General features: G+C 52.9%; 1 protein-coding gene across 35 annotated transcripts in view; it reads left to right on the top strand.

Moving 5' to 3' along the window:
- The window catches only part of SERTAD2 (SERTA domain containing 2), an 83,852-nt gene extending 61,160 nt beyond the window's left edge, over positions 1–22,692 (top strand). For 2 of the 35 annotated variants that reach the window (XM_068940688.1, XM_068940666.1), the window contains exon 2: positions 17,359–22,692. In XM_068940688.1, the coding sequence (XP_068796789.1) occupies positions 17,363–18,304 (942 nt within the window). In that variant the 5' untranslated portion in view covers positions 17,359–17,362 and the 3' untranslated portion in view covers positions 18,305–22,692. The other 33 variants (XM_068940664.1, XM_068940662.1, XM_068940668.1 and 30 more) reach the window with 33 other exon arrangements.
- Positions 22,693–25,401: the final 2,709 nt, after the last annotated feature.

The raw sequence follows: 25,401 nt of genomic DNA, 5'->3' as shown, positions 1-25,401 counted from the left end.
TTGGCCTAATTTCGTGCCTCGGTTGTAGCTGTACAGCCCAAATGAGCAGCGAGGCTCCCAGGTGAGGCTGCCGCCGTGGCGGCGCGCCGGCCCCTCGCCCAGCCGCCCCGGCGCGGCGGGAGGAGAGGGGAGGAGAGGCGGCGGATAGCTCGGATACTTGTCATATTTGCGGTCGGGCGGCGCGGAGGGCGCGTTGGCAGCCGCCTTTGTCGCGGCGGCGGCCCCCGCGCACGGGCACGCGTGGGCAGCGCGGGCAGCCGCCGCCGCCGGAGGAGGAGGAGGAGGAGGAGCGGGGGGAGGAAGGCCGGGGCCGAGGCGGGGCTTTGACGCGGGCCGGAGGGCGAGGAGCGCGCCGGAGCCGCCCCTGTCGTCAGCGCTGGCGGCAAGTGCTGGGAGCCGGGGCTGCTCCCTGCGCCGCTGCCTCTCCCCCCCCCCTCCTCCTCCTCCTCCATTGTATAATGCTGCGTGATCGCAGCCGCCGGGGCAGAGCGGAGGCTTAAATCCTCACGCCGCCCGCGCCTGCCTCCTCCTCCTCCTCCTGCTGCTGCTGCTGCTGCTCCCTCCCGCCCGCCCGGCCCCTCCCAGCGCGCCGACGGAGCGACATATGGAGCTGCTGTAGGGCGAGAGTTGGCGGCCGCCGGCGCCCGGGCTCAGGTGGAGCCGCATGCGGTGAGTGGGGCGCCGGGGCCGCGCGCGGAGCGGAGCGGAGCGGAGCGGGCAGCGGGCAGCGCCCGGCGCCAGCCGCAGCCCCGCCGCCCTCGCGGGCTGCCCGGGGCCGGCCGCGCCCGCCCCCCCGCGGGCCGGGGCAGAGCCGAGCCGAGCCGAGCCGAGGGGGCGGCTCTTGCGTTGCTCGCCGCCTCCTAATCCGCCGGGGCTGCATCCCCGCCTCCAGCGGCTGCGGGAGCCGCGGGGAGATGAGCAGAGCAGCATGAGCGGGTGAGTTGCTGTTAAACCCCCCTCGCCCCAGGCACGAGTGGTGCGGGAGGCAGGTGCGTGCGCGCACTTGGAAGGTACTTTTATCCCGGGCTCGTGTGCCTGCCCTGGCGCTGCCGGGCAGGAGCGTTTGCAAGAGCCATGTTTACATCTGACTTGAAGAAACCGTCTTTGCTCTAGTAAGTTAGCGTGCGTCGGGGAGTCCTTTTTGAGCCGGGAGGCTGCAGCCTTGCGTGTTCGTGCTCCGCTTTCCCAGCAACGGGGGCGACTTCGCAGCAGCCCCGCAAGTTTGTGCCTTAGAGCCAGGCAAACTGAAGGGCTTCGGGGGGGACTTTCGCTGCGTCGGAACAAGCCTGCCATATGGCTGCGCAGGAGCCTGCCCGGCCCCCCTAGGGTGACTCTTGCCAGGGCTGGTGTTAGTGCGGCATCAGGGCAGGGGATTACTGTGGCTTGTTCCCGAGCAATAGTGCACTTAGGTCTTCCTCGAGAGCCCTGCCGGCGGGGGGGAGCAGGCTTTGTGGTGGGGCGGGGGGGGAGTTTTGTGAACAGGGTTGCACACGTTTTGGAAACGCTGTAAAAATACGTTGACTGATATTTATTGGGAAGCTCTTCCCTCGGGGGTGCTGGGGGGAGACACTTAAAAAAACAACAACAACAACAACTTTTTGCCGCGCTCCCTTCATTCGGAGCGTTTTCTGCTTTACTCATGCCGGCGTTTCGTGATCTTGAACGAGCGGTTCCATGTAAGCGTTAAAAGCGGAGCGCGGTTACCTGCTGTCGCTCTGCGGCGCGCCGCTGGGAACCCGGGGACACTTCTGCTGCACGTCTACGGGGGGGCGCGCGTGCTGCCCCCCAGGACCCTCGGGTGGCTCGCTGGCGTGAAACAAGACGCACCTGCCCGTTTCATCCCCGTCTCGGGGGGGCTGGGAGCCCCTTTACCAGCGCGGCGAGTCGAGAGCCGTCTGCGTTCAGGCAAGTCCAAAGCTCTGGGGATCACAAGAGTCCAGGCGTTTCTCGCCTAGCGCCTGTGAAACCAGCAGAGCGCGGCTCTCGCTGCCGGCAGTGGGTGCTGCGCTTGGCCGCCGCCGAACGCGTTATTCCTCGAACAATGGTGACAGTGGGCTTGGCTGCCCCCTAACATCAGCTTTACGCCTGCACGTTGCAAACGAAGTAGTTTCCTTCTGTTTGCATGAGTTGAAATGACAGTTTGTAGCTTGCTTTCCGACGCGCAGAGATTTACCTGCGTGAAACATCCGAAACGAAGGTGCCTTTCTTGGAGGTAGATCTTGCGGGCTTCTCGCAGGGTACAAAATTTGCAGAGGCACCTCACTTTCCCTCTAAGCGCATGGGAAGCTTTCACGTGGTGAAGCAAGCTGTAGGAGTTAGCTGCATCTTTCTTAAAAGATGCTGCCGCTTATACACGTGTGGCTTTGGAAAGTAAGCGGTTGGTTAGGCAGGGTAAAGCTAAAGTAGCCTTTTCTGCTTGAAGTAAAAAGCCATACGTTTCTGCATAACGAGACGGTGTCTTTTGAATCTGATCTGACGTAACGAGCTAGTGGCGGTGTGAGAGACGGGAGGCGGGTTAGCAGTTCGTGCTGCCGGACAGGTATATGGGAGCGTGTGCTAGGGAACGCTTCCACCGTCCGGGCAAGCGTCGCAGCATCCAGCGTTCACAGCTGGAGGTTTTCCTCCTTTCGTGACTGGCGCTGCTTGCGTTTCAGTTGGTAGCAAAAAACACCCACTCGTTTTCTGTCGGGACTGGGTTGGACTCCTAACGAATGTGGCTGTACTTTGTGCATGTTAACAGGCCGCTTTGATTTTTTGTGTCAGGCCGCGTTCTTTCTCTCTGGAGCTGATTTAAAAACAAACACAAAGAAACTTGCTAGCCGTAGGTACTTCGGGTTTGGTCTGTGGATGAAGCAGTCTCAGGCAGCGTTAAATGTGTCTATAGGTGCCGAGTTATTAAGAAATGTAATTTTGTTCCTTTATACACTTGCTATTTTTTATGGGCAAGATGAAATAGTAACACTGTTTCTCAGTGTTTTGGTGGAAGTAACGACATAAATAATCCAAGGACTTGAATCCATCCGCCTGAGAGGCGTCAAGAAGTTTGAGACAATGTAATAATACCAGGGAAAACCTCAAATTTAGTATTCTAGATCAGCCTCTTTTTTTTTTAAACCTCTGTGAAGTGCAACAGATATTGTGCAATATCTAGTTTGAAGTATTTTTTACCATCATTTACACAAGCTGCTTTTATTTTTCAAATAAATAATTCATTGGGAATTTTTATTTATTTATTTTTTTTTTCAGGAACTCTGACTCTTTTCGCAGTGATGTAAAACGCTCCTGGCACAGTTCACCTCCAAGAGCGCTAACGCTAGACAGGTGATCCAAAATACTTGTGACTATTTTTGCTTTTATGTAACGTCTTAGTGTGATCTGTCAAGCAAGGAGAACGCATTACTTTGAAAGTGTAAGTAGTCTTCTGCTTGTCTACTTTTTATAAGGTCTGTGCGGCAGAGATGCGCCTTCTTTTAAGTCGGTTCTATACGTGTAAGCGGCTCAAGAGGAGACAGCTCTACTTGCAACACTTCCTTAGCACCCAGAGGGAAAAAAAATCCACCGGTGCCAGAAACAGCAGCCTTTGGTTACCCAGTCCAAAGATCATGAATGTACTAAAGGAGAGAGCAAGGTCCAGTTTAAATGTAAGCAGGTTGGCAGTTAGCACAGCTCTTTAGTGCAGGTGAATCTCGTGCTAATTAATAGTTTATAGAAAATGGAATTTGCCAGTCCGGGAAAGGTGCTCGTTTTCTTTAGAGGGACAATTGCATATCTTCTACCACTCATTTTATTTCTAAATTTCATCAGTCAGAAAAACTGGGTACTGTCATGCAGAAGTGCCTGTCCTCTGTAGACAGAGGGAGACCCTTAACGTGTCAGGTCTCTAATTCTTTTATAAGCAAGGTCAACTTGTATGTTTGCTGTAGCAGAGGCTTCGGGTTTGGGGGTTTGTTCAGTGTTACTAGTGCAAACACGCACGCAAAAGAAAATAACAGTGCTGACTGTTTCACGCAAGCGGGGAAAGAAATCCCTGTTTGCGACTGAGCCCTCGGAAGTCGAGCGAAACCAAATCCAAAGCAAACGCATGGCTGGGAGAAAGTAGAGGGTTTTGTGGAAGAAACAGGCCCTTACGTCCTGCGTTTGTCGCAGCGGGGTCCGTGTGCTAGGTGTGAACGGCTGCGTGGATGTTCAGTAGTAACGGCCTTGTGCGGGATAGGAGTTGGGTGGCCGTGGTTACTTGGTGGGTTATTCCTAGCCAGGGCGGCCCATGCTTCGTTTGGCGGCGCGGTGGCAAGCGGGAGCCGTGAACGCCGCCTCTACCTGCACCTGGGAGATTCCCCTTGCCCCAGGGGCCTTCCTGGGCCGGGGAGAGCCCGTCCTGGGGGCATTGCCAAGGGAAAGCTGGGCCAGGCTCCCTCCAGGGGCTTGGGGAGCCCAGGGTACGCCCGAAGGGGTGCTCAGACAGAGCTTGAAGTCGCCACGAGGGGCAGGGTAGCTCGAAAGGAGCCCTGGGATTGAGGGAGCCGTGAAGGCAACGGAAAGCCAGCCTGTGCTTTTCTTGTCCCCTCTCCCAAACGAGGGGCCGGCTTCGGGGCCTGGCTCTGCTCGGTACGTACAACCGAAGGTGTTGCCATACGACGTCTGGCGTTCCCAATCTTTAACGTGATCGGTGTTTTGAGGAATAGTGGGTTCAAAGGCGAGATCCTCATTCATATGGCTTTGGAATTGAGTTTTAAGTGGCTTTGAATGACATGTGCCCTGGTCCCTGTAATTATGAGGAGCCAAAGCCTGTTTGCCTTGCTTTTGCACCAGTAAAATGCGTTGGATTTCTTCTGACAGCTTCTGCTTCCAGTTAAGTTAGAACAAAAAAATCTACTCTAGTGTATTAAGAGTACAAGACAGAAAAGTGCGAGTGTGGGCTGTTTGGTGTTATTTTTAAAACTGGGCAGTGTATGGAAGTAGCAGAAGAAAGAAGTTCCTTTTTCAAAGGAACTCCGAGTTGGCGGAAAGATCTAAGCTCGCCCTAAACCTTGCTAGGATTATCTGTAACAAATAAGACTTCTTGCTCCAGAGTTTTCAATCCCCCGAACGGTTGTGCTGTTCTCTCCGTGCTCGCCTTTACTGGAAATGTGACAACCATTGAGTGTTTTCTTAGTAGTTTCTAAACTTTTTCTTATAGTAGCCTGTAACGTGAGTCTCTGAAAAGCTCCTGGCGTGCCAGGCAGGCAATAAGGTTGAGTGAACTGCGCTATAGAAAGAACCACCCATGACTAGAGGTAAACTATGCGGATATATGTCGGGGTGGAGGTGGAGAGGAGCGTGGAGGGCATATTTGAAGCAGACTGTACAACTGCTACAGCAGGTCTGACGAGTTTCAGATGCCTGGAGGCAGCTTTGTCTGAACTTCAGGTAGCTGCAAAATCAAGTTTTAGAACCTAATTCAGAAATACATCACCGTCTTCCGGTGTCTCCCTAAACTCTTTGCTTTTGCTGTGTTTTTACAGGCAGTCTTTCGCCCGTAGAAGAAGCATTTAATAGGTGCGCGTACACGTGCGTGCGTGTAATTTGCATAGTTTAAAAATATACGTTTCATCAAGATAGGAGACTGGCATTCATGCACAAGCCGCAGTGTGCTTTCTGAATAGTGGTAACATTTTGCTTTCTTTCCGCTGCGTGTGTGCGCGTGTGAGAAAGAATCCGCTCTGTTTCAGCCTTCCCTGGGAGCAGGATTTGTTGCCCATCCGTTCCTGCCTGCTCCCTGCCCGGGGAGAGCGACTTGGCCTGTGTTGTTCCATACTGCAGGCGGAGGGACTTTGACCAGGGCTACTTTAATGCTCGCTGTCCCGGGGGGGACGATGACTTGCTTATGTTACTCTCCCGTGAGCGAGCACTCAGTCTCTCTTACCCTCCGACCCCATCCGTTTGGGGAAACGGGCTCTTCGAAGCAAACTCCCTCCCTGCCCCTTTCCTGCCCTACCTACACTGTTGATTGCACGAATGAATAAAAGGGATGTTATCTGTGTGTGTGGGTAAAATACAACCTAAAGCTGTGTGTTGTCTGCTCAGCTTCTCTGAGCAGTCGGTGGAATATACACGCTAAGTTAGGTTTTTTCTTCCCCCCCCCCCCCTTTTTTTTTCCCTCTCCCCAGGATGCTGCAGTTGCAGAGGAAACTGGTACAGTAACATCTCGGGTGAGGTGAACGGGTTGCATCTGACTAAAGACAAAATGAAGTTTAGCACAGTTAGTTTCTGTTTCCTGCTCTCTTCTCCTTCTGTATTTTCCATCCCCAGTTCCCAAAGGCATGTGCTGTGATCGGATTTAGAGCGTTCCTGCTGACTGACCTGCACTAAGCATGCTTCTGAATATGGATTTAATACATACGTTGTTAAAGTGCGCTATAAAGAGAGAGTCCCCCCTATGACTTTAAATGACTTCTTGGATAACGTTTGCATTCAAGTTACAACTTGTAAAAGTTACACAGATCAAATGGTGACCCCTTTTTTAAGGGAAGTGCTTTGGTATAGTAGTTTTTCTTGTGAAATCAAACAGGTGCTACAAAAAACTAAATCTCTTCAGTCTCTAACTTGTAGCTGTTACAGGTTGAGAATAGTTCAAGGCTGGGCAAAGTTCCCTTTATCAGGCTCCTTCGGGGAACAGGAAAACACAGGCTGCGTTTCAACAAATGCGCAGGGTTTAGTACGTTGGCTTGAAAGACCAGCAGTTACCTTCTTGTCTAACATCACTTAACACTGGCTCGGCAAACTTTAACTACCTTTTCTTTCTGTCCTCATTGGCGGTAGGGATATGTCTAACAGCTTTTCCACCCTCTTCAAAATATGCTGGGGGCGGGTGTTTTTTTTTTTTTTTGCGGGATATACTTATTTGCAGGGCTGTGTTTGTCTTATTTAAGGAAAAAAAAGCTGAAAAGGACTCTCAGTGCAGCTGCTGTAAAAACGCCAAGGAAACACCTTCTGTTATAATCTTTTTCTTCTTCTTCTTCTTCCTCTTAAAACTTTCAGTAGTGAGAAACTGGTGAACATACAAAACCTGCAGGCCACAAACTAAAATGACTTGTCATTGCTGGGATGTATTTTGCATTTTCCAGTACACATTTCAGAATTTTTTTTCTTCTCTCCCCCCCTCCCTTTGCTGCTTTTCAGTTTGACTGTGATAATTTATTCAGCACTGTTTTCAGTGCAATAACCTACTTTTTGGCAAACCATTCAGTTCTTCCCACAGCAGCGTGGGTATCTTTTTCCTCCCCATGTGTTTGTTAAGGGTCTACAACACAGGGGAAAAACAAGGCAGCTTTGGGGAGAAGACGCGACGGTGCGTTTGAAAGTAAGGACTCTATGCAAGCAATTATAAATACGGCAGAAAAACTAGCTCTCATCGTACACAAAGGGGTCTAGTCTCCCTTGGATGCACACGCAGCTCCCTTTAACCTTTATAGGAATTGCATCCAGTGCAGATAGGCCTACTGTGCTCAGTGCCTATATGTGCTAAATATATTGCCTAGACCATGCGCCAGTGGCGATGTCTTGTATAATAGAAGACAACAGTGCCGTAATCTGTTATTTGGAGGGTCGCTGCAGGGGAGAAGGGATGCGTAGCCGGCGCTGCTGTTGCCTCAGGCCCTCGCCGAGTCTGACTGGCAGCCTCGTGTGATCACAGGCAGGTTCGTTCATCTGTGTCGCTTTCTGGTGGCTGCAGCAGCTCTTTGGGATTGTTTTGGATTTACTTTACAAGTAAGGTGCCTCTTCTTAGCCGGTGCTTTTGCTGTGCTGCTGCCTGCAGGCTCCGAAGCGGTCAGAAATAGAAGACGGTCGGCTCCTCGCTGGATCAGGCCCTCGAGCTGCACGCCGCCGTCTTAACTGTTGCTGCCCTGCTGCTTGAGGAGCTTACGGTGCCGGTTCTCGCAGCACGGCGCTGCGCGCGCCGGCTCTGGCACGGCTCCGCGCTGACTTGCGCGGAGGAGCTCGTCGTGCCGCGGGTCCGCTCCCGTGCTCTGCGGGAGCTTCTTGCCTAAAGCCCAGGGAGACTTTCGCATAGAAGCCCTGGCAGGTTTTTTTTTCAGGTGAAAACAAGCACATCCTACTGAATAATCAGCTGAGTGTGTAGTAAAGTCTGAGAAGCTGGCCTAGTGCTGCGCCTGGTTTTATTTCCTGCAGCTCTCGTTCCCCACCGCTGCTGCCCGGGTGCGCAGTGCAGCCCCTCGTCCTGGCGCTATCGATACTACTCTGTGCTGGCAGCAGAATTCCTCGGAAACAGCCCCGACCGTGTGCGCGCAGCGCAGTATCATTTGATTCACGCTTGGCAGGCCTGGCTGCCTCCTAAACGCTGCCACGTGGAGACCTGAATTTCGGAATAACTTTGATGCAGCTCTCTTGAAGTGCAGAGCCTTAGCACAGCTGATTGCTGGCGAGGAGGTGCTCCCGGCCGGTGGCACGGCCGCTAGTTCGAGTCGCGCGTGTGCACGGCCATCCCGCGGAAGGGCCCAAAGAGGATTTTGTGCAGAGGTGACCCGAGGGGAAGGTGGCTTTGCCGTCTACCTGAAGAGCTCTCCCCCGGGGCGAACGCTGGTGCAGCGGTTCCCGTTTGTAGGAAGGGGGAGTCCGTCACGCCAGCCGGTCTCGGAGCGGGTGCCGCGGGGGGCAGCAGCCAGGTCTGCACCAGGCCTGCCAAGGCTCGGGGTGGCATTAGCAATGGTAGAATGGCCGTTTCCTAAAACTTCCACCAATAGACAAGGCCAAAAAAGGGCAGGTTGAGGTTTGCATCCGATGGACCCTTTTGGCCGCTGTTGGAGGGACGCTACTGGGAAGCTCCGCGTGAAGCAGCGCGTGTGAGAACTGACGTTTTGGCTGTGTGAGAGCTCTGAGCTAGAAATTACTGTCGTCGGGCGAGTCAAACCTCCTCGTTTCCCAGCAAACAGGATCGCCTTCCTGTAAGCGCATAAAACTTATTTTGAATAAATGTTTTCTATCCTCAGGATGCGATGCAGCTCTCTCACGCCTCCTCCTTTGTATTGAGACTGGTAGTCTGGTCGAGTGAGTTGTGCTCGGAGCTCTTTCGCTCTCGCCTCCCGCTTTGCAGGGCGTTTGAGATACGCCCGGATAGCTTTCCACGCGCAGAACCCGTGTAGTCTTGTGCGCCTTTTAAGTCTGTCACAGTAGTTTTTAATGGTTTAACAAGCTAACCAAGCGCTAGTCTGATTTAAACTTGCATTAAATTCTGCTGCACCGATAGAATTCCTGATATTATAAACACCCTTAATAACACGGCTGTGATCTAGAAAACCTGTTCTCCTTTTTTTTTCCCCCAAACAATTACTTAACGAGGCAGTAATTCATTCTAAGCTGTATTCATTGGAGCCCATTCGAGCTTTATCAGACCTACTCTGTTTGGTGTGTGCAGTTAGTCAAAAACATTAAAACTGCTCTGCCGCTTCCAAGAGAACATGCTACGTTTAGCAAACTGACAGTATTAGAAACTGTTTCCAATTTAATAGAAGCATATGTTTCCTGCGAGACTTAACACACTACAGAGTTAGCGATTGCCTTCCACTGCAGCTTCGCCTTTTTTTTTTTTTTAGCGGGGTAAAAATGAGCTGGAGGCTGAAGACAGAAGTGGAGTTTTTAGTTGCGTTTTGGTTGTTTTGCTCGTTTTTGCATTTCAAGGGGCTCGGTCTTCTAGTCGGGCTCCGACAGTTGGGAAGTTGAAGAAACTATCAAGAAAGCGGTGTGGGTGGCGCGCGCCGAGCTCTCGCTCGAAACGCAGTTTCTGATCGTTAGCAAACAGCAAGAGCTTGCTTTGCCCTCTGGGCCTCAAATAGTACAGTATGCAACAAGGGAGAGCAGGCAAGGCACGAGGATGGAAACAGTAGGATCAGATTACAGTTTCAAAATATCGCTGGAGCACGTTGGCCGGCGTTACGCTATTGACTGGCTTTATAATTGCATTGCTGATTTGCTGGGGAAGGCTTCACCTTACTTTGTGATTAACATGGACGTTCCTCCAGGGACCGCGGCGCTGCAGGCGCCGCGCAGCCGAGTCACCCCCGCGAGAGCCGCGCGGCTTCGCGGCCGCCCGAAGCGAGAGCCTGAGCGGCCGCCCGTGCCTCGTCTCCTGCTCGCCGCGGAGGTTTCCTCGCGCAGCCCCAGCTAAAAGCCTTCTCGGACCGGCTTCCAAAAGTTACCCGCCGCCGTTTCTCTTTTTTTCGCTTGTAGACAGAGACTAGAAAAGACCGCTGTCGCTCAGCTTACTGACTGCTAAAGCACCATCGCTCCCGCCGCGCTCTTCGCTTGCGGGCGCCTAAAGCAGAGCGGTAAGGCTGCCTCTCGCTCAGCTTTCGGGGGGGGGGGGGGAGCTGCCCCGCACCCGGTTCCCGCTCAGCGTGGCAAGGGTGGGCGCTGCCCGCCCGGGCGCGGAGCAGCTAGGCTCGCCTCCCCGCTCCCGCTGCGAGAGCTGAGGCCCACCCAAGGAAAGGGGAAGAGTAGGGCCCTCTCAAATACGGGAGAGCTACCCGCCTTTTACAGTTACGGCTGGCACGGACAGCCTCGCGGAGAAGCCTTGCGAATGTAAAAACAATTCCCTGCGCTCTCTGGAAACGCGGAGCTACCCAGGAGAGCAATTTTTTGATATAGTTCTAAAGGAGGGTTTTGTAAGTGCTTATTAAACCTCATTCTGTCCAAAAATGGCAGCCAGAAGTAAAAGAAACTGTGAGCGTCAGGAAAAAACAGACCTTGCAAATGGGAAAGCCCGAGTAGCGGTTACTAGACACCCCAGCACGGTTCTGCTCCACGTACCTCACATCTTAGGGTGGTGGGGCTTTTTTTTTTGTTTTTGTTTTCTTTTTCACATGTGACAGAGCATGGACACGTTAAACTTGAACACATAAAATCCACATCTGACGCAGAGAAGCAGCCTTGCGAAAAGCCCGTCGGTGTCCAGGCCGGCCGGCGGCGGCAGCACACTGACCTCTGCGGCGCGTTGCTGCACGGCACGCGCTGTCCTGGCTCCCGGGGACGCTGCCCGGCCAGCGTCAACGGATGAAAGGGGGGGAGCCCTTCCATCACGTGGTGGCCGTCACCCCCAAAGTCCACGTTGCTCATTCGCTCGGATGCCGGCGTTAAAGCTCACCACCTGGGCCGCTGGGGTTTGTGTTGTTTTTAGAGAGGGCGCCAGATTTATCCTGGCGTTCCCCTTGACTGTTTGCCTTCCTTTCCAGCTTAAAAAGGGGGTGAGAGGAGGATTCCTCCGCGCGAGGAGGGCAGGCGAGCTCCCGGCTGCCGGGGCAGGTTCACTCCTCTTTGCCAGGACCCTTCGGGAGCCGCCTCGCTCGGTCCCCGGCCGGCCGCCCGCGCGGGGCTCTGGGACAGGGCAGCTTCTCCGGCGCGCTCGGGTGTTGCGGGAAGGGGAGGGAGAGGGTTACACATTTGCCTCCCTAGCGCTAGGGGACGAATCCTTTGAAGTCGTGGGGACCGGTTGTGAGTTCAGGTGGTCCCTCAGGCCGGGAAGCGCCCTGCCGCGGCCCGGCCTGCCTTCGAGCTCCGCTCTGCTCGCAGGAGCTCGCCCGGCCGATGTCGCCAGTGGAACCCAGCTGGCACAAAAGACCCTTTTGGTCTTGCAGCCCTCTATGCCAAATCCTCGTCGCGCTGCAGGCGGTTGCAAAACCCTCGCTGACGACAGCGGGGCCAGGACAGAGCCAGTGGAGCCCTCGGGGATGAGGAGCGAGGGACGGAGGAGAGGGAAGGAGTACTGCGTGCCCCTGGAGGGACACGGAGAGCGCCTGCAGGAGTCGCTGGGTTGAGTGGCCGAGAAGTCCCGCTGAAGTTCCCGTACGCCTGAGGTTTGGAGTTAAATACGCGAGTTCTGTACTGCCTTAATGCTCTGCGGTTTGGGGGCTGCTTGTGTTTTTCTGTGTGTGTGTGTAGTGGTGTTTTATTTTAATTCCTCTGAGTTGCCTTCCCCCCTCTTTTTTTTTTAAAAAAAGTGCTGTGGTTTTAATTATCCAAGATTTCAGGAAGTAAGCGCTCCTGCTTTAAACAACACTTTTCACGCCAGACCCTTCCGTTAGTTTCTTCCCTTCAGATTTTGGCTACCTGGGGAGGGAGGTTGTCCCTGGACGCTGCGGTTTGATGCACTGGCCTTTTTGAACGATTGTGGCGTTCATCCTAAAAGTGATCTTTGCTGTCTTAAGCTCTTCATCCCCTAGACTGCCTGATACGGTGGCATAAAGGTGCGAGTGGAACTGTGACTTCTTAAGGAGCCTTTTCCATTATCCTTCTCGACGTTCCTCCTTTTTTTTTCCTCTTCCCATCTGTCCTGATTAGCAGGGAGGGACTAGGGCGTTGTGGAGCTGATTTTCAAGAAAAGCCCTCAGTCTTGAGAGAAGTTTTAAACTAAACTGTTAAAAGCCTTTGAGAAGTAGCATTAAAGAATAATATTTTTATTATTGGTGAAATGACCAAATCATTTTTCCCCTCCCTTTTTGCATATCCAGTGCTTCCCTATGCCACGTTCTCTATCAATAAAGACCTCAGAAATAGCGCAGCAGTGGCAAGGCATAACGTCCTAAGCATGACTGCCAAATACAACACTTCTTCCGCGACGTGCGTGTGCCTCTCTCCTCTGGAGAGGGAAGGATCCGTCACTGAGTAGGCTCAGAGACAGAGGCAGGCACTGCGCAAGCTTTTTTGTGCTTAATCGATCATGTTATGGTTGACTCCAGAGAGCCACCCGCTCCAGGCTGATTATCTTTCCTGCTAAGCCCCAGTTGCATTTGTTTCCAGCTCTGTCTGAAGAGCATGCAGAGCCAATAAAAGGACGCTAAATAACATGCAAATGAAAAAAATTATATATTACTTTTGTTTTTTAATTAAGAAAAGCCAACTCCCAAACAATGCTAGCGTTTCTCTGGCTCTGAGGCGCGTGCAATCACCCTAAATGGGCAAAAACGCAAGTTGACTTTTTCTCAGCAACAATAGTTCAGCTTTTGGGTCTGGGTCTTCCTGATCGGGAGCCAAGTTTGCGGATAATATTGAGCAAAACCTCCAAGCAACTTCCTCCTCTCCCCCCGCAAATAAATTTTTCCGTTACCTTTCTTCAACTAATTCCATATGCACAACTGGCGTTCAAAACGAACTCGCCTACCAAAAACCGGTAGCAGCGTTTAACAAACAACAACAACGACAACAAAGCGACATCCCCTATCAAGTACAACGCTTAAGCGCGGCACTACGTTTGCTAGCGGACTGATAGAAAGGCAGTGTAAGGACTTAGGGCTAGGACTTGCTGGCCGGAAAGACCCCTCGTGGACGTGGCCCGTTGCCACCGCCTGTCCAGGTGGGCGTTTGGGTGGGCTGCTGCTGTCTGTCCATCCCCGTTACCGCTGGATGACTCAGGGGGCCGACTCCGACTTCCTGGATTTGGGAGGGTGCAAGCGTATCTAATTTTGTACTAATGGTTGCCCAAGCAGACCTGTTAGTTTGGCATCTTCGTTTTCTCCGCAGGAGCTTTGGCTGGAAAGAGTAGGAGCTGAGTTTTGGTTTGAGAGGAACAGAGCTGAACTAGCCCAAAGGCTGGCCTTGTACCACTGGCCTTTTTTTTTTTTCCCCCACAGTTCTCAATATCTTAACATGTACAACAGGATTTCTTAAATGTAGACGTGAAACTGTTGTTTGAAGGAGGGAAGCGAAGGTTGGACTGGTAGAGAATGGCAAAGCAGCGTCTGAAACTGTAAGAAATGCTTCGCTGGGACCCAGAGAAAGGCTTGCAAGCCTGAGAACATGTCTGTTTTTACCAGCTGTATCAGTCGGTCTAAAAAGATACCGCCTCCTTGCTTCACGTAGCATGAATAAAGTGATTTATGGAGACCGGGGAAAAATGGTTTTACGATTCCCCTTTGCGTTCCAGCGAGGAAGGGAATAAAATAAAACCCTCTAAAGCTGAGAGCCCAGCAGTGTTCACTCGAGCCCCCTGGTTGGGGGGAGAAAACCCCCTTGCTTAGGCTGGACTCCTGCTTTGCAACTTTAATAGTTAAAACTCTTCTCATGGAGCGTTTCTGGGCAAAAGAAAACTGAAAGCGGTGCCGGAAAGCTCGGAGGTGAAATTGGGAGTTACCTGATGTGTGTTGCCTTTTAAAAGGCCGAGCGGCGCTCTGAGCCTAGCTACGTGAAGAGCGAGCGAGATGTGAAAGCGCGGCAGCCACACGTACAGGAAACCTTGAATCATTTCTAGGCTTCCTGGAAAACGACGTAGAGAAGTTATCGTTTTGTTTACTAATGATGACCCTATAGCTGTTACTGGTCAACTTAAAAAAAATGCCCAACTACCAGCACCTCAGTCTTCGATGCAAAGCAGAGAAACCGGCTCAGCGGAGTTATAGAAACGCGTGCCAACGTCCCCCGACAAAAAATAATTAATAATCCGGTGCAGAGAGCAGCCGAATAGTCTGTTGGGTTGTTGTTTTTTTCCCCCCCCCCCCCCCCCTTCCTTATCGTGGGGGAAAAGGGTTGCTTTGCACGGTCGATGTTTTTATATGTTCCTTCAAAACTCTTGTAGTTCCCCAAGCCATTAACAAATTTCTCCTTTAAATAGAGCATTGCGGAAGGAGCGTTGGTATGTCTTTAGGAGAGAGCCTGTCTTTTTTCAGGGGGAGGAGAGAGCGGGAAGGGACAGAAAGCTGCTAGCTCTCCTCCTAACCCAGAGCTTCCTCGAAAATGTGCCGGGCTCGGGTAGGATTTTCCGTTCTTGCTGGCCTAGGGCTGCCGTTTCTCGCCTTCGCTGCGTGCAGCAGAAGGAAGCGCGTCCGTCGAGAGCGCGCCTGACGTGAGAAGCCCCCGCCGGTGCCCCGACCCCGCGTGCGCGGCTCCGAAGCAGTCCGTGACGGTGACGCTAGGGAGCAGAGGGAAACCAGGCTTCGGGGGCAGCGCTAAATCTTGGCGGGTTTGTTCGCTCGAGATTCCAGGCGCAGGGCTTGCTGGTCGCTGGCCAAGACGCTTGGATCGCAGCCGGCCGGCTCCTCCGCTCCGTGCAGCTTCGCTCCCCCCCCTCCCTCCCTCCCTCCCCCCCCGCCTTTCTTTTTTTTAATTGCATAATATGCTAGAAAACGATCTGGATTCGGGACTTATTTTTAACCAGAAAAGACTGCCTTTGCCCAATCTGATTTTGACTTTAACGTCCAACAACGCTTTTTGAAGCTGTTTGCTTTTCACGTTGAAGCCCGACTCCTTTTGCCCTTTCCCGTCTCTCCTGCGCTCTAATGGCCTTTTGCTTTTAGGTTTGCCAGACGTTCCCGGGGACGTTTGCGAGGCCTTAGCTACGTTGTCTGTCTGCACGACCAGCGTACGACGAGCAAATTGTGTTAGACCTGCCTGGTGCAGTGATTTCGCAGGCGCAGATCCCGCTGGAGGAACTGGGAATTGTACTCAAATAAGGAATAGGCAAGTTTTGTCTCCTAGACGATAGCTAGGAGATAGCTGCGTAATAAAGCTCGTATGAGAGGAGTCAGGTTTGGGGTTAAAAATCTATTTATATGCCTGTTGCAACTTTTCTTCTGGGTATCTGGGGCTGGGAAGCATCTTCCCCTTGTTAATTTCTTTTTTTTTTTAAGGCGAAAATCCTCATGCCATTTTATTTGTGTTTTATTAAACGGGATGCATGGCCGAAGGGGGAGCTGGCTGTGATTCTGGGCACCGATGAGCGATCCTCTTGAAAAGGAGGAGTGGGGGGCGGTCAGCCCGCCAGCGCCTCGCCACTGCCCGCGGGGGAAACGCGAGAGCAAAGGCAACCGGCCGCCCCAGCAGCCCTGCGCCGGGAGCCTGGCTGCCGCGTGCCGCTCCGCAACCCGAGCGGCAGCGCTCCCCCCTCTCCGCAGGATTTCTCCGAGGCTGATTTGATGCAGCCCGTGGGACGTGCCACAGAAATACTGGTGGCAAAATAAGGGCTGGTCCTGACCGGGGTAGAGGAGCATTTGCAGGCTTTTCCAGGTGCTCTGTAGCACCGTGGACGAGACAGTGCTGGGGACTGAAGTGCCCTGTTTATTCTCAGCTCAGAAATGAGTATGATCCCGGGGAGGTGTGCTCAAATTCCCCTTGTGACCAGCCTCAAAATCTGTTATCCGACTGTGAGAAAAGCACGTGCGTTCATGCTGATTTGTCTTTTTCGAAAAGCCCTTAGCCGTTCTGTGGTTCTCCACCGACCTCAAAAGAAACCGGACATGGAGGTAGCCCTGAGCGAGGACCGCGCTAGGACGGGAAGGGGAGAAACGGAGACAAACGGCGCATCTGCAGGGGCGGCTCACGCTCCTCTGCAAAAGCTGCTCTGCCCGGGGCCGGCGAGCTCCTTTAGGCGCTGACGGTCTTAACGGAGGACGTGAAGGCTGCCGGCATCACCTTGCCCGAGGAGAGGCCGAGCGAGGCCCGAGCCGTGCGTCGGGGCGGCCAGCGCCGCGCACCTTCGTCGGGGCGCAGGGCTCGCGGCCGCCGGCGAGGCGCAGGCAGGGCCCGGGGCTGCCGCAGCGGGAAACGCCGGTGCCTTTAAAGCTTTGCAAGGCAGGTGCTGCGGCCTCAAACTGAGAGCTGGTCGCCGGCTGCTTTTGAGGCCCTTGGACGCGGCAGCGCAACGTATTACGGAGCGTGATCTTGGAGAGGAGACTAAACAACCTGACGGATCGTCTTCATCTGCAATTTATCTAATTCTGTGCTGAGTGTAATAACTGCATTTCCTGCTCTAGTAGCTTAGTCCATATGTAATCATTTACATAAACCCATGGGGCCGGATACGCCTGTATCGGGAATGGCAGGGCTGAGTCGCCGGCCTTTGCCGTGGAGGTTTTTCTCAGCGCATGATTGCTTGAGCCTTGCTCCCCTGCTCCCTGCAAACACTTTAAAATAAAAAGGGAAATTCATTGTAAAAAAAAAAAAAAACCCTCAGCGTATTGTGTCTGTAGTCCCAGCCATAATGCTGCATCAGACAGGAAATTCAAAGGCTCATTTACTATAGTAGCTGTAGTTTGTCCGCCGATGTGGACCAGGCGCTTAATGCATGCCAGAGTGAAATTTGCTGCTAAAAGCGCGCAAGGGCTGGAGTTTTAGAGGTGCTGTTGTAATCCACGGTTGGGAAGTACCAGCTTAGCTGTACAGACCAGAGCTCTGCAATAACGTTGTTCCTGCTTTCTCGCCGGGCTGCCGTGGGCCGAGAGAGGGCAGCTTTACGCTGCAGCGTTGGAGGCAAGCGCGAAGTGGCCAAGCTGCCCCCACCGCGTGGCTTGCGTGCGTGGGGGAATAAGGGGCCCGGGGCTGACCGAGAGCAGACTTTCAGCGTTGCTGCCTTCACAGGTCTCTTCTCCTTCCTTTCAGATATATGTTGGGGAAAGGAGGAAAGCGGAAGTTTGACGAGCATGAAGATGGGTTGGAAGGCAAAGTGGTGTCTCCTACTGACGGTCCCTCTAAGGTGTCTTACACCTTACAGCGTCAGACTATCTTCAACATTTCCCTTATGAAACTTTATAACCACAGGCCATTAACCGAGCCAAGCTTGCAAAAGACAGTTTTAATTAACAACATGTTGAGGCGAATCCAGGAGGAACTCAAACAAGAAGGCAGCTTGAGGCCTGTGTTCGTCACTGCTTCGCAGCCCACCGACCCGCTCGGGGACAACTTCCGGGAGGCGCAGCCGGCGTTCAGCCATCTCGCCTCCCAGCCCCTGCTCCCCACTGACTTGGTAAGCACTACGCCCTTGGAGGCTTGCCTCACCCCAGCCTCGCTGCTCGAGGACGACACTTTTTGCACTTCCCAGACGGTCCAGCACGATGGTCCGACAAAACTACCACCTCCTGCTCTCCAACCAGTAAAGGACAGCTTCTCCTCAGCCTTGGACGAAATCGAGGAGCTTTGTCCGGCACCTACCTCCGCAGAGGCAGTAGCAGTAGCAGCCGAAACCGCAGCGGACGACTCGAAAGACCACCCCAGCGAGTCCAGCGTGCAAAAGCCCGAGGGCGTCCCGGAGAGCAGACCGGCAGAACCGAAGCTCATGGACTCGCTACCTGGCAATTTTGAGATCACGACTTCCACAGGTTTCCTCACGGACTTGACCCTGGATGATATCCTGTTCGCTGACATTGATACGTCCATGTATGATTTTGACCCCTGCACGTCTGCCACGGGGGCGGCCTCAAAAATGGCCACAGATGAGCTCCTAAAAACTCTCGCTCCGTACAGCAGTCAACCAGTAACTCCAAATCAGCCTTTCAAAATGGACCTCACAGAACTGGATCACATAATGGAGGTGCTTGTTGGGTCTTAAAATATAGCAACTCTCTCTCTTTCTCTCTTGCTTTTTCTCTCTCTCTCCCTCTCTCTTGCTTTTTTAATTTTAAGTACCAGTATAGACACTTGGTAGTATTTCCATAGTCCCTCCCGCCCCAGATTCACAGCACTGTGCATGCGTCCTTGCTTGCCTTTTTTGCAAAGAAAAGGATCACACTAGTTTTTGCTTCAAGCAGAGTTGGAGTGCCTTCATCCATGTATGACCACTTCTAATGTATTTTTTTTAAAGTGGTTCCTCAAGGAAGACCGAATACCTTGGAACAGGAAAGAATATGTATTGTAGACAATGTTACGTTATTACAAAAAAAAAAAACAAAAAAAAATTGTAAAAGCTAAGCACAAGGATTATGTTGGGGAAAGCTGTAAATTGCATGTGCATATTTGTCTATTTTTTCTATAAGTTTTATTGCAAGAGGTAAAAAAAATTTATTATTTAGATAATCTCAATACCATTTTAGCCCTGTATAGGTTGACTTAGCAATTCAGCCTTTTGGAGGCATTAACCTGCTCCTCTTTAAGTGTTGCATTTACATGGCTGTTTAGAAACTGCTGCCCAAATTTATTTTATATTTTTGTACAGATTCTGCAGTTTATGATATTGTTTTTTCTAAAAACAAATGCTGTTTATACACACAAAAAAAAATAGCTATTTTGATAGGATTTGCTCACATAGTTCCTGCATAATTCAGATGTACAAGAACCACTTGTACTTTTATACAGAGTTGTAATGTTTTATATGTGTATGGTGCAAAGAGAAAATTGGATCAAATAAGCCTGCAGTTGGTTTCCCTGAATGCAAACAAAAAAAAAAAAAAGTGCTTTAAGAAAGGGCTGGGAGCTGCTTCTGTAGGAGTGTCACAAGTGTTTGCTCCCTGCTGTACCCGCTGCGCACTACTGTGAGTCCCGAAACTTAGAGCCATGCCCCCCCTTTTTTTTTTTTTCCCAACACGTACGTGAAGCAGTTGGCAGGAAACAGTTGTGCAACTTGGCCCCGCGCGTCCCCGCACCGGGGGCCGCCACCGAGGCCGGGCCGGCGGGCTAGCAGCCCCCGCCTCGGAGGAGCTTGTTCGCCGGAGCGGCCGGCGGCACGGCCTCCCCCGGAGGCACCGGGAGCGAGTCGAGGGGCTCGCGATTCGGGGCGGGGGGGGGGGGGGCGACGTGGCCGCCGCGTCCCGAGAGAGGGGGAGAGCACCTGGCCGGGCGCTCGTGCCCCATCGCCGGCCGCCTGCCCTCTCTCGGGGCGGTTCGCCTCGTGCCCCCCCACCTCACTGTGCTAAGTGCTGAAAAACAAAAGGCAACTTCAGTATTACTGCAGTGAAGCTCATCTCTTATCTGCACTGGACGGACTTGCTTTAATAGCCGCTGCTGGTGAAACTGGAGCCAGTCGCGTTACATCGCTCGGCAGCTCGTGTAGGGCTGGTTTCTTGTAGCAACTGTGTCGCCTGCTTTACACTTTGTAGACCTGATTTACACCGACTGTACAGACACAGCTTTCTATGCATGGTCCCGTCCCCACACCGCCCGAGACGTCTTCTCATTACTGCACCAACAGCAAGGGTTGTTGTTGTTGTTTTTTTTTAAGTTCATTGTGGTGTACATTTAATTTAAAAACAAACAAAAAAAAAGTTTGCAATGTATCATGCCTATTGCTGAAGTTGCTATGGCATTTTTAGTTTGTTTTTTTGTTTTTTTTTTTTCTTTTTCTTTTTCCAATGGTACTTTAGCTGTTGCGCGCCGATTACAACCTATATTGTCGACATGCCTATGGCTTCTTTAGGAATAACTTTTATATTTATTTAAGAAATTTTAAATTATGTTTTACGTCATTTGGCAATATTCAGTCAGTTCTGCTCCCTTCTTGTCATGGATGAAATTGGGTCTTGTCTGCCTTTTGAGGAGGCAGCTTTTTTTTAATAAATTGGCACTTTAAACCAGGCCATATATATTTATTAGTAGGTAGGTAGACGATAGCTCTGCACACAGACACAGTAGAAAAGCAAACGCATTTTTTTTGCAATGAAGGACCTCCCAATTGCGCCGAAACGCGGCCTGTACCATTATGAAACGCTTCTGGCTTCTAATTAACCTGCCAGGATAAGACGGGGGGGTTGGAGGGGGGGCGGTGGAAGGGGAGAACGGGTTGGGGGGGGGGTTGGAGTGAGACTAACTCGATGAAGCAAGGGGGAGGCTGGCGCCGGCCTCCCCAGCCCGGGCGGGCACGTCGGGCGCCTCGCGCGGTAACTTGGGGAGCGCTTGCATTACCACTAGCAAAAAAAAAAAAAAAAAGACCTGATATGCAGTAAGCTAAAGCTGCTCTTTCTTTTCGGATTATTTATGTATTTAAACAGATACACATAAAATGCCTTCTTTTTTTTTGGGGGGGGGGGGAGCGACATGCTGTTAGTTAAGTGTGGTTGTTTGAAGTTTTTGTAGTCGCAGAACGGCTCCAAACACACTTTAGCCCGCCGAGGATGGCTGTGCAGCCTTGGTGCCGAAGCCAACGCCTTCAGTGGGCACTTGCTAGGCCACGGCCGTACCCGACTCCAGGAGCGAGGCGAGAGGTTAGCGAGGCTCACGCTGCGAGCTCGGGCGCCTGTAGCCTGAGGGGCCCGGCTGCGCCTTTCCCCCTGCACCGTCACTTGGCTTTCTCGAGCGTGGCCTTCGCCACGGCCCTAAGAGCCGTCACGAGGGGCATTCCCGCGCCCCGCACCAAGGGATGGAGAGTGACAGTAACGTGCAATGACGTGACAAGACGGGAGCAGAATAAAAGAGCTTTGGATTTGAAGTGATTTCTTTTTGTTTTGTTTTGTTTTTCATAAATTATTTATTCTTTTTTTTTTCCTTCTGTAAATATATTTATTTTATTGTGAAGCTAACAACATCTGGATTGTAACATGTACAGAATGTATGGTAGGAATGTATTCTCTTGTAGGAATGTAAATCTGTGTGAAAAGGGGTATGGGAGCCAGATCCAGAGCAAATGAATTGCGTTCCCGTCAGGATATGCATGGGTCATAACGACTTTTTTCCTCCCAGTCTTTTTCTAAGGGGGGGGTCCTGCTTGTTTGAAATTTGCAGGGAAGGTATGGATGCAGGACAGTTTTATGTCCAGTATTTGTCATAGTCGGGCTCCCAACCCGTCAGCGTCTCGAAGGGGCTCCCGCTGGGCTCGGCTGCGAAGGTGCCACCCGCGGGGAGCCCAGCCGAAGGCCCCGCCGACGGGCAGCCGAGGGAGCTGCAGGTCGGTACCTGTAACCCCCGAAGCCGCAACCGAGCTGACGCCGCCTCCCGCCAGAAGGTAAGGACGGACGAGCCAGGGCCCCGCGCCGCCGACGCTTTGCTTGCTCGAGCTCCGGTTTTCCACCCTGCCGCCTGGGTCTCATGGGCCGGTCCCGGCCCGGGTGGGTCCGGATGCAGCTTTGATCCCTCAACACCACGGGTCCTCGAACAAGAAAGCTTCCTTGAGCGGTATAACGTTCAAACTGAAACCATCCGTCGCGGTCCTTGCAGTCGGCTAGAAAACCAGGACAGTAAAGCCACCGGCTGAAGCAATCACTGTAAGAATAAATTTGGACCTTGTGAAAAGGTAATTTGTTCCCCCCCCCAATGCTGTGTGTTAATAGCCTGAATTGCTTAAAAACAATGTTATGAATCCAAAGTTTACACTTATGTCACAATTAAATGGAGTAAATCATAATGGGTCCTGCGTGACAAACGGTTTAATTCACTCCAGCAGATTGTGAACTTTCTGTCGTCGTTACAGGTTTTTTTTTTTTCTTCCTTTTGTTAAACCCATCAGGTTTCAGTATCCTGCTTCTGTGCAAGTTGCTTTCAGTGCTTCTGTTAATTAATGAGACTGAACATTTTTAAAGAAATTAGTTCATTTTAAGCACTTTTTCTTTTCCTGAAAGTAAGCCTAATGCCAGTTCTGGAACTTTTTAAAAAAACACAAATTGCAGCTAAAAAAAATCCCCACCTAAACTCCTGTCTAGTTCTGAGCGTAATCCGTACTAGCGCCTGTGAAGGCTGAGCTTCTGGAAAAGGTGTAAATAGTGTGACATGGTCAGTGCATGGTTGTTTGAACAGGGCTTGTTATTGTCGAAAAAAGAAACAAAAAAAAAAGAAAAAGAAAAAAAAAAAGGAGAAAAAAAGAAAAAAAGGCTGTATTTCCCCTTCCCCTTCCCCCCCCACAGACCTTAGAGCTGTGCCTTTTCTATGCAATATTACAGACATATACATCTGAAACCAGATTACTGTATTCACATGTAGGTATGGGCTGTAATCAAAACCAATTGGACAAATGTACATGGAAATGAGCAGTCTTACTTTTGTAGTTTTATATTATACAATAAACGATTAAAATAAGTTCTGGCCTCTTTCTTTCCCTCAATACAAGAGCGGAGCAAGGGGCAGCGGCGGCGGGGGACGAGGGGGCCGCCGGGTGCCCCTCGCCGCCTGCCCCTTTTTCCTCCTGCGGAGCCAGGGGGAAAAAAATCGCCTCCTGCGAGGGCCGGATCCAGCGCGACAGCGAGGGGCCAGCGGTGGCCGCTGCTTCGCGCGGCTGCTCTCCGGCTACGCGGGCCCGGGGACGCGCTGCTCTGCGGCGGCCGCCAGCGCAGGCTTTCCGGGCTCCAGGGAGGGGAGCTCAGAGCGGGATCAGGCCACTTTTAATACATATAATGCACCTTCCGTCAGGGCATTAAATCCCAGCAGGAAACATCTGATACCTTAATCCGCTGCCGCATTTCAACCGGTGCCCTCTTTCATGCCCCCCACCTCGAGGTGACGGGTATTTGTTTTCAGGGCTCGCCACCGGGAAAGCTCACGCCTCCCCGGGCTCCGGCGCTACAAGGCAGCAAGCGCGACCGCGGAGCTCGGCTCGGGCTGGCCCTGGCCGCGGAGGCTGGGTGCCGAGCGAAGGGATCGCCCCCGCGCATCCCCGGAAAGACGACCGCTCCATTTTGCTGTTACGGAGAACCAAAACCAGAGGGGGAAGGAATTAAAAAAGGAAAAAGAAAAAAAAAAAAAAAAAAAAAAAGGCAAGCGTCCCCCGGCCCAGCATGCCGCACATAGCACCCCGGCTCCAGCACCCCGGCTCGTGTTACGAGCGCGGCAGGCAGCGGCGGCCCGGCCGGCATGCGGGGGCCGGCGGCGGCCCCGCGCACCAGCTGCTGCGTCGCGCCTCGGCAAGGCCAACAAACGGCTGCAGGGCCGCAGGCAACGCGCAGAAACGAGACGTGGGAGAATTAATGCCCGAGAAGTGGGAGAATTAACGCCAGGCCAGGGATTGAATTTCTGTCTGCTCAGCAATCGCGGCTCTCAGACAGGTGAAACGCACCCAGGACCACAGCGCAAACCCTTCGCCCAGACTCTCGGCTGCCCCGCGCGCCCTCGCCTCGATGGGCTCCGGGCGCCTCGTCGAGCATCACCAGCTATTAGCGTACCTGCGGGATGCAGGGCACGTGGAGGCTGCTGCTGCGCCCCTAAAGCTGCTCCCATCTTGGTGCCACCTCCCTTTTCAGCATCGTGCTCATCTTTCTCACAGGTGACTCAGTCGAGCAAGAGATGCAGCCAGCCCAAAATCGCAAGGCTGCACGTAGGCTCCTATTTGCCCCTTGCTTAAGTTAATGGCTGCCACCCACTCCAAACCGTTCAGCTTTCCAGCTCAGCCAGGCAAAGCCATTCCTCTGGGCTTTTAAAATAGCTTCCCCGGGGAGGAGGTTACCTGCATCTCCCTCTAGCGTCGGCCCCGGGCCGAGGGGGCTCTGGGGAGCTGCCGTGAAACTCTGGCGGCAGCTAACGCTCTGAGCTGGCCTGCACCAGCGGCAGGAGGCCCCCAGAGTCTCAGGGTTTCAGCACCGGCGTTGACATGTGGCCTCTGACCAGCCTTGGCCAGATGCGCTTTCAGAGAAGGCCACAGGCCCGCGGTATCTGACATCCATCACGTCGGAGGAGTAAGGCACTTGCCTTGTTTCTCCAGGGTTACAGGAGGTTGAGGTGCCCTCAGAATTACAGTACGCTTCTGCCTCCCTTAGAGGTGCACTTGCCAACGCGTCCAGGTCCTGCGAACACCCACACAACACTGCCGATGCCGGAGCTGGGATGCAGGGTTGGCGACGCTACTGATGGACAGCAGGCTCCACCATCCTTTTTTCACTCTCTTGAAGCCAGTGAAGAGAAATCAGCCAAAAACAGGGAGTTGTGGAGAAGTAGCCCATCCCCTGGAAAGCAATCAAAGGTGAGGGGTGGTTTCCTGGAGTGTGCAGCACTTGTGAGGAGGAAGATCCCAAACTGGAGGGCCTTTTGACATCTGGGTTGTGCAGTGGGCCCAGCTCTGGCTGCCACCGTGGTTTGCAGCCACTGCAGCAGGTTTTGTGCCTAACCCCACTCCTGGCCCTGTCCAAACCCAAAGGGGTGCTCTCCTGGCACAGCGCTACCGGGCTTCCCTGGACCACGCACGTCTTGGGGTCGCCAGAGAAACTAGAGAGGAAAAAGGCCTTGACAAAACCTCCGCGGCTGGAGACAAGGCTTCACATAGCTTCTCTGCACCACAGCTGATCAGGCGAGACAGGCCCATAGGGATGCCGGCTCTCCTCGAGCCGTGCAGCGAGCCGGTCCTCCCTTGGCTCCCTGCCCCAAGGGGATTCTCCTGCTTTGCCCCTGACGCTCCAGTCCCTTGGGTTCCTCCACCTCCTCCCGCGCAGCGCCCGCAGCCCCACTCGCCGTCACTGGTGGTCGCCAGCTCCTCTCCTCCCTGCCCGGTCCTTGCGCACGTTAGCTGCCTCAGCTCCGGCCAGCTCCCTCCTTTCACAGCTCCTCTCCCCTTTGAAGGAGCAGCCTCAGCGCCTGGCAGGAGGCCAAGCAAGATCATGTTTTATCCTCCCACCTCCCCTCTCCTCCAAATAACTAGAAGGCCAGGGAGAAGGAAGGGGCCCGGAGGCCGCAGGAGGCCTGCGTGCAGCAGCGGGCCAGAGCTTCAGAAGCTGGCGAGCGTGCCTTCCTCAAGGACTAACACTCCAGATATGCCAAGGACTCTGGGGGTCCCGGCAGGGAGGTATTTTTTTGGTCCCCGTT

Source organism: Struthio camelus, chromosome 3 (assembly GCF_040807025.1).
Source record: "Struthio camelus isolate bStrCam1 chromosome 3, bStrCam1.hap1, whole genome shotgun sequence".
NCBI classification, from domain to species: Eukaryota; Metazoa; Chordata; class Aves; order Struthioniformes; family Struthionidae; genus Struthio; species Struthio camelus.
This window is presented reverse-complemented; position numbering and strand designations above follow the sequence as displayed.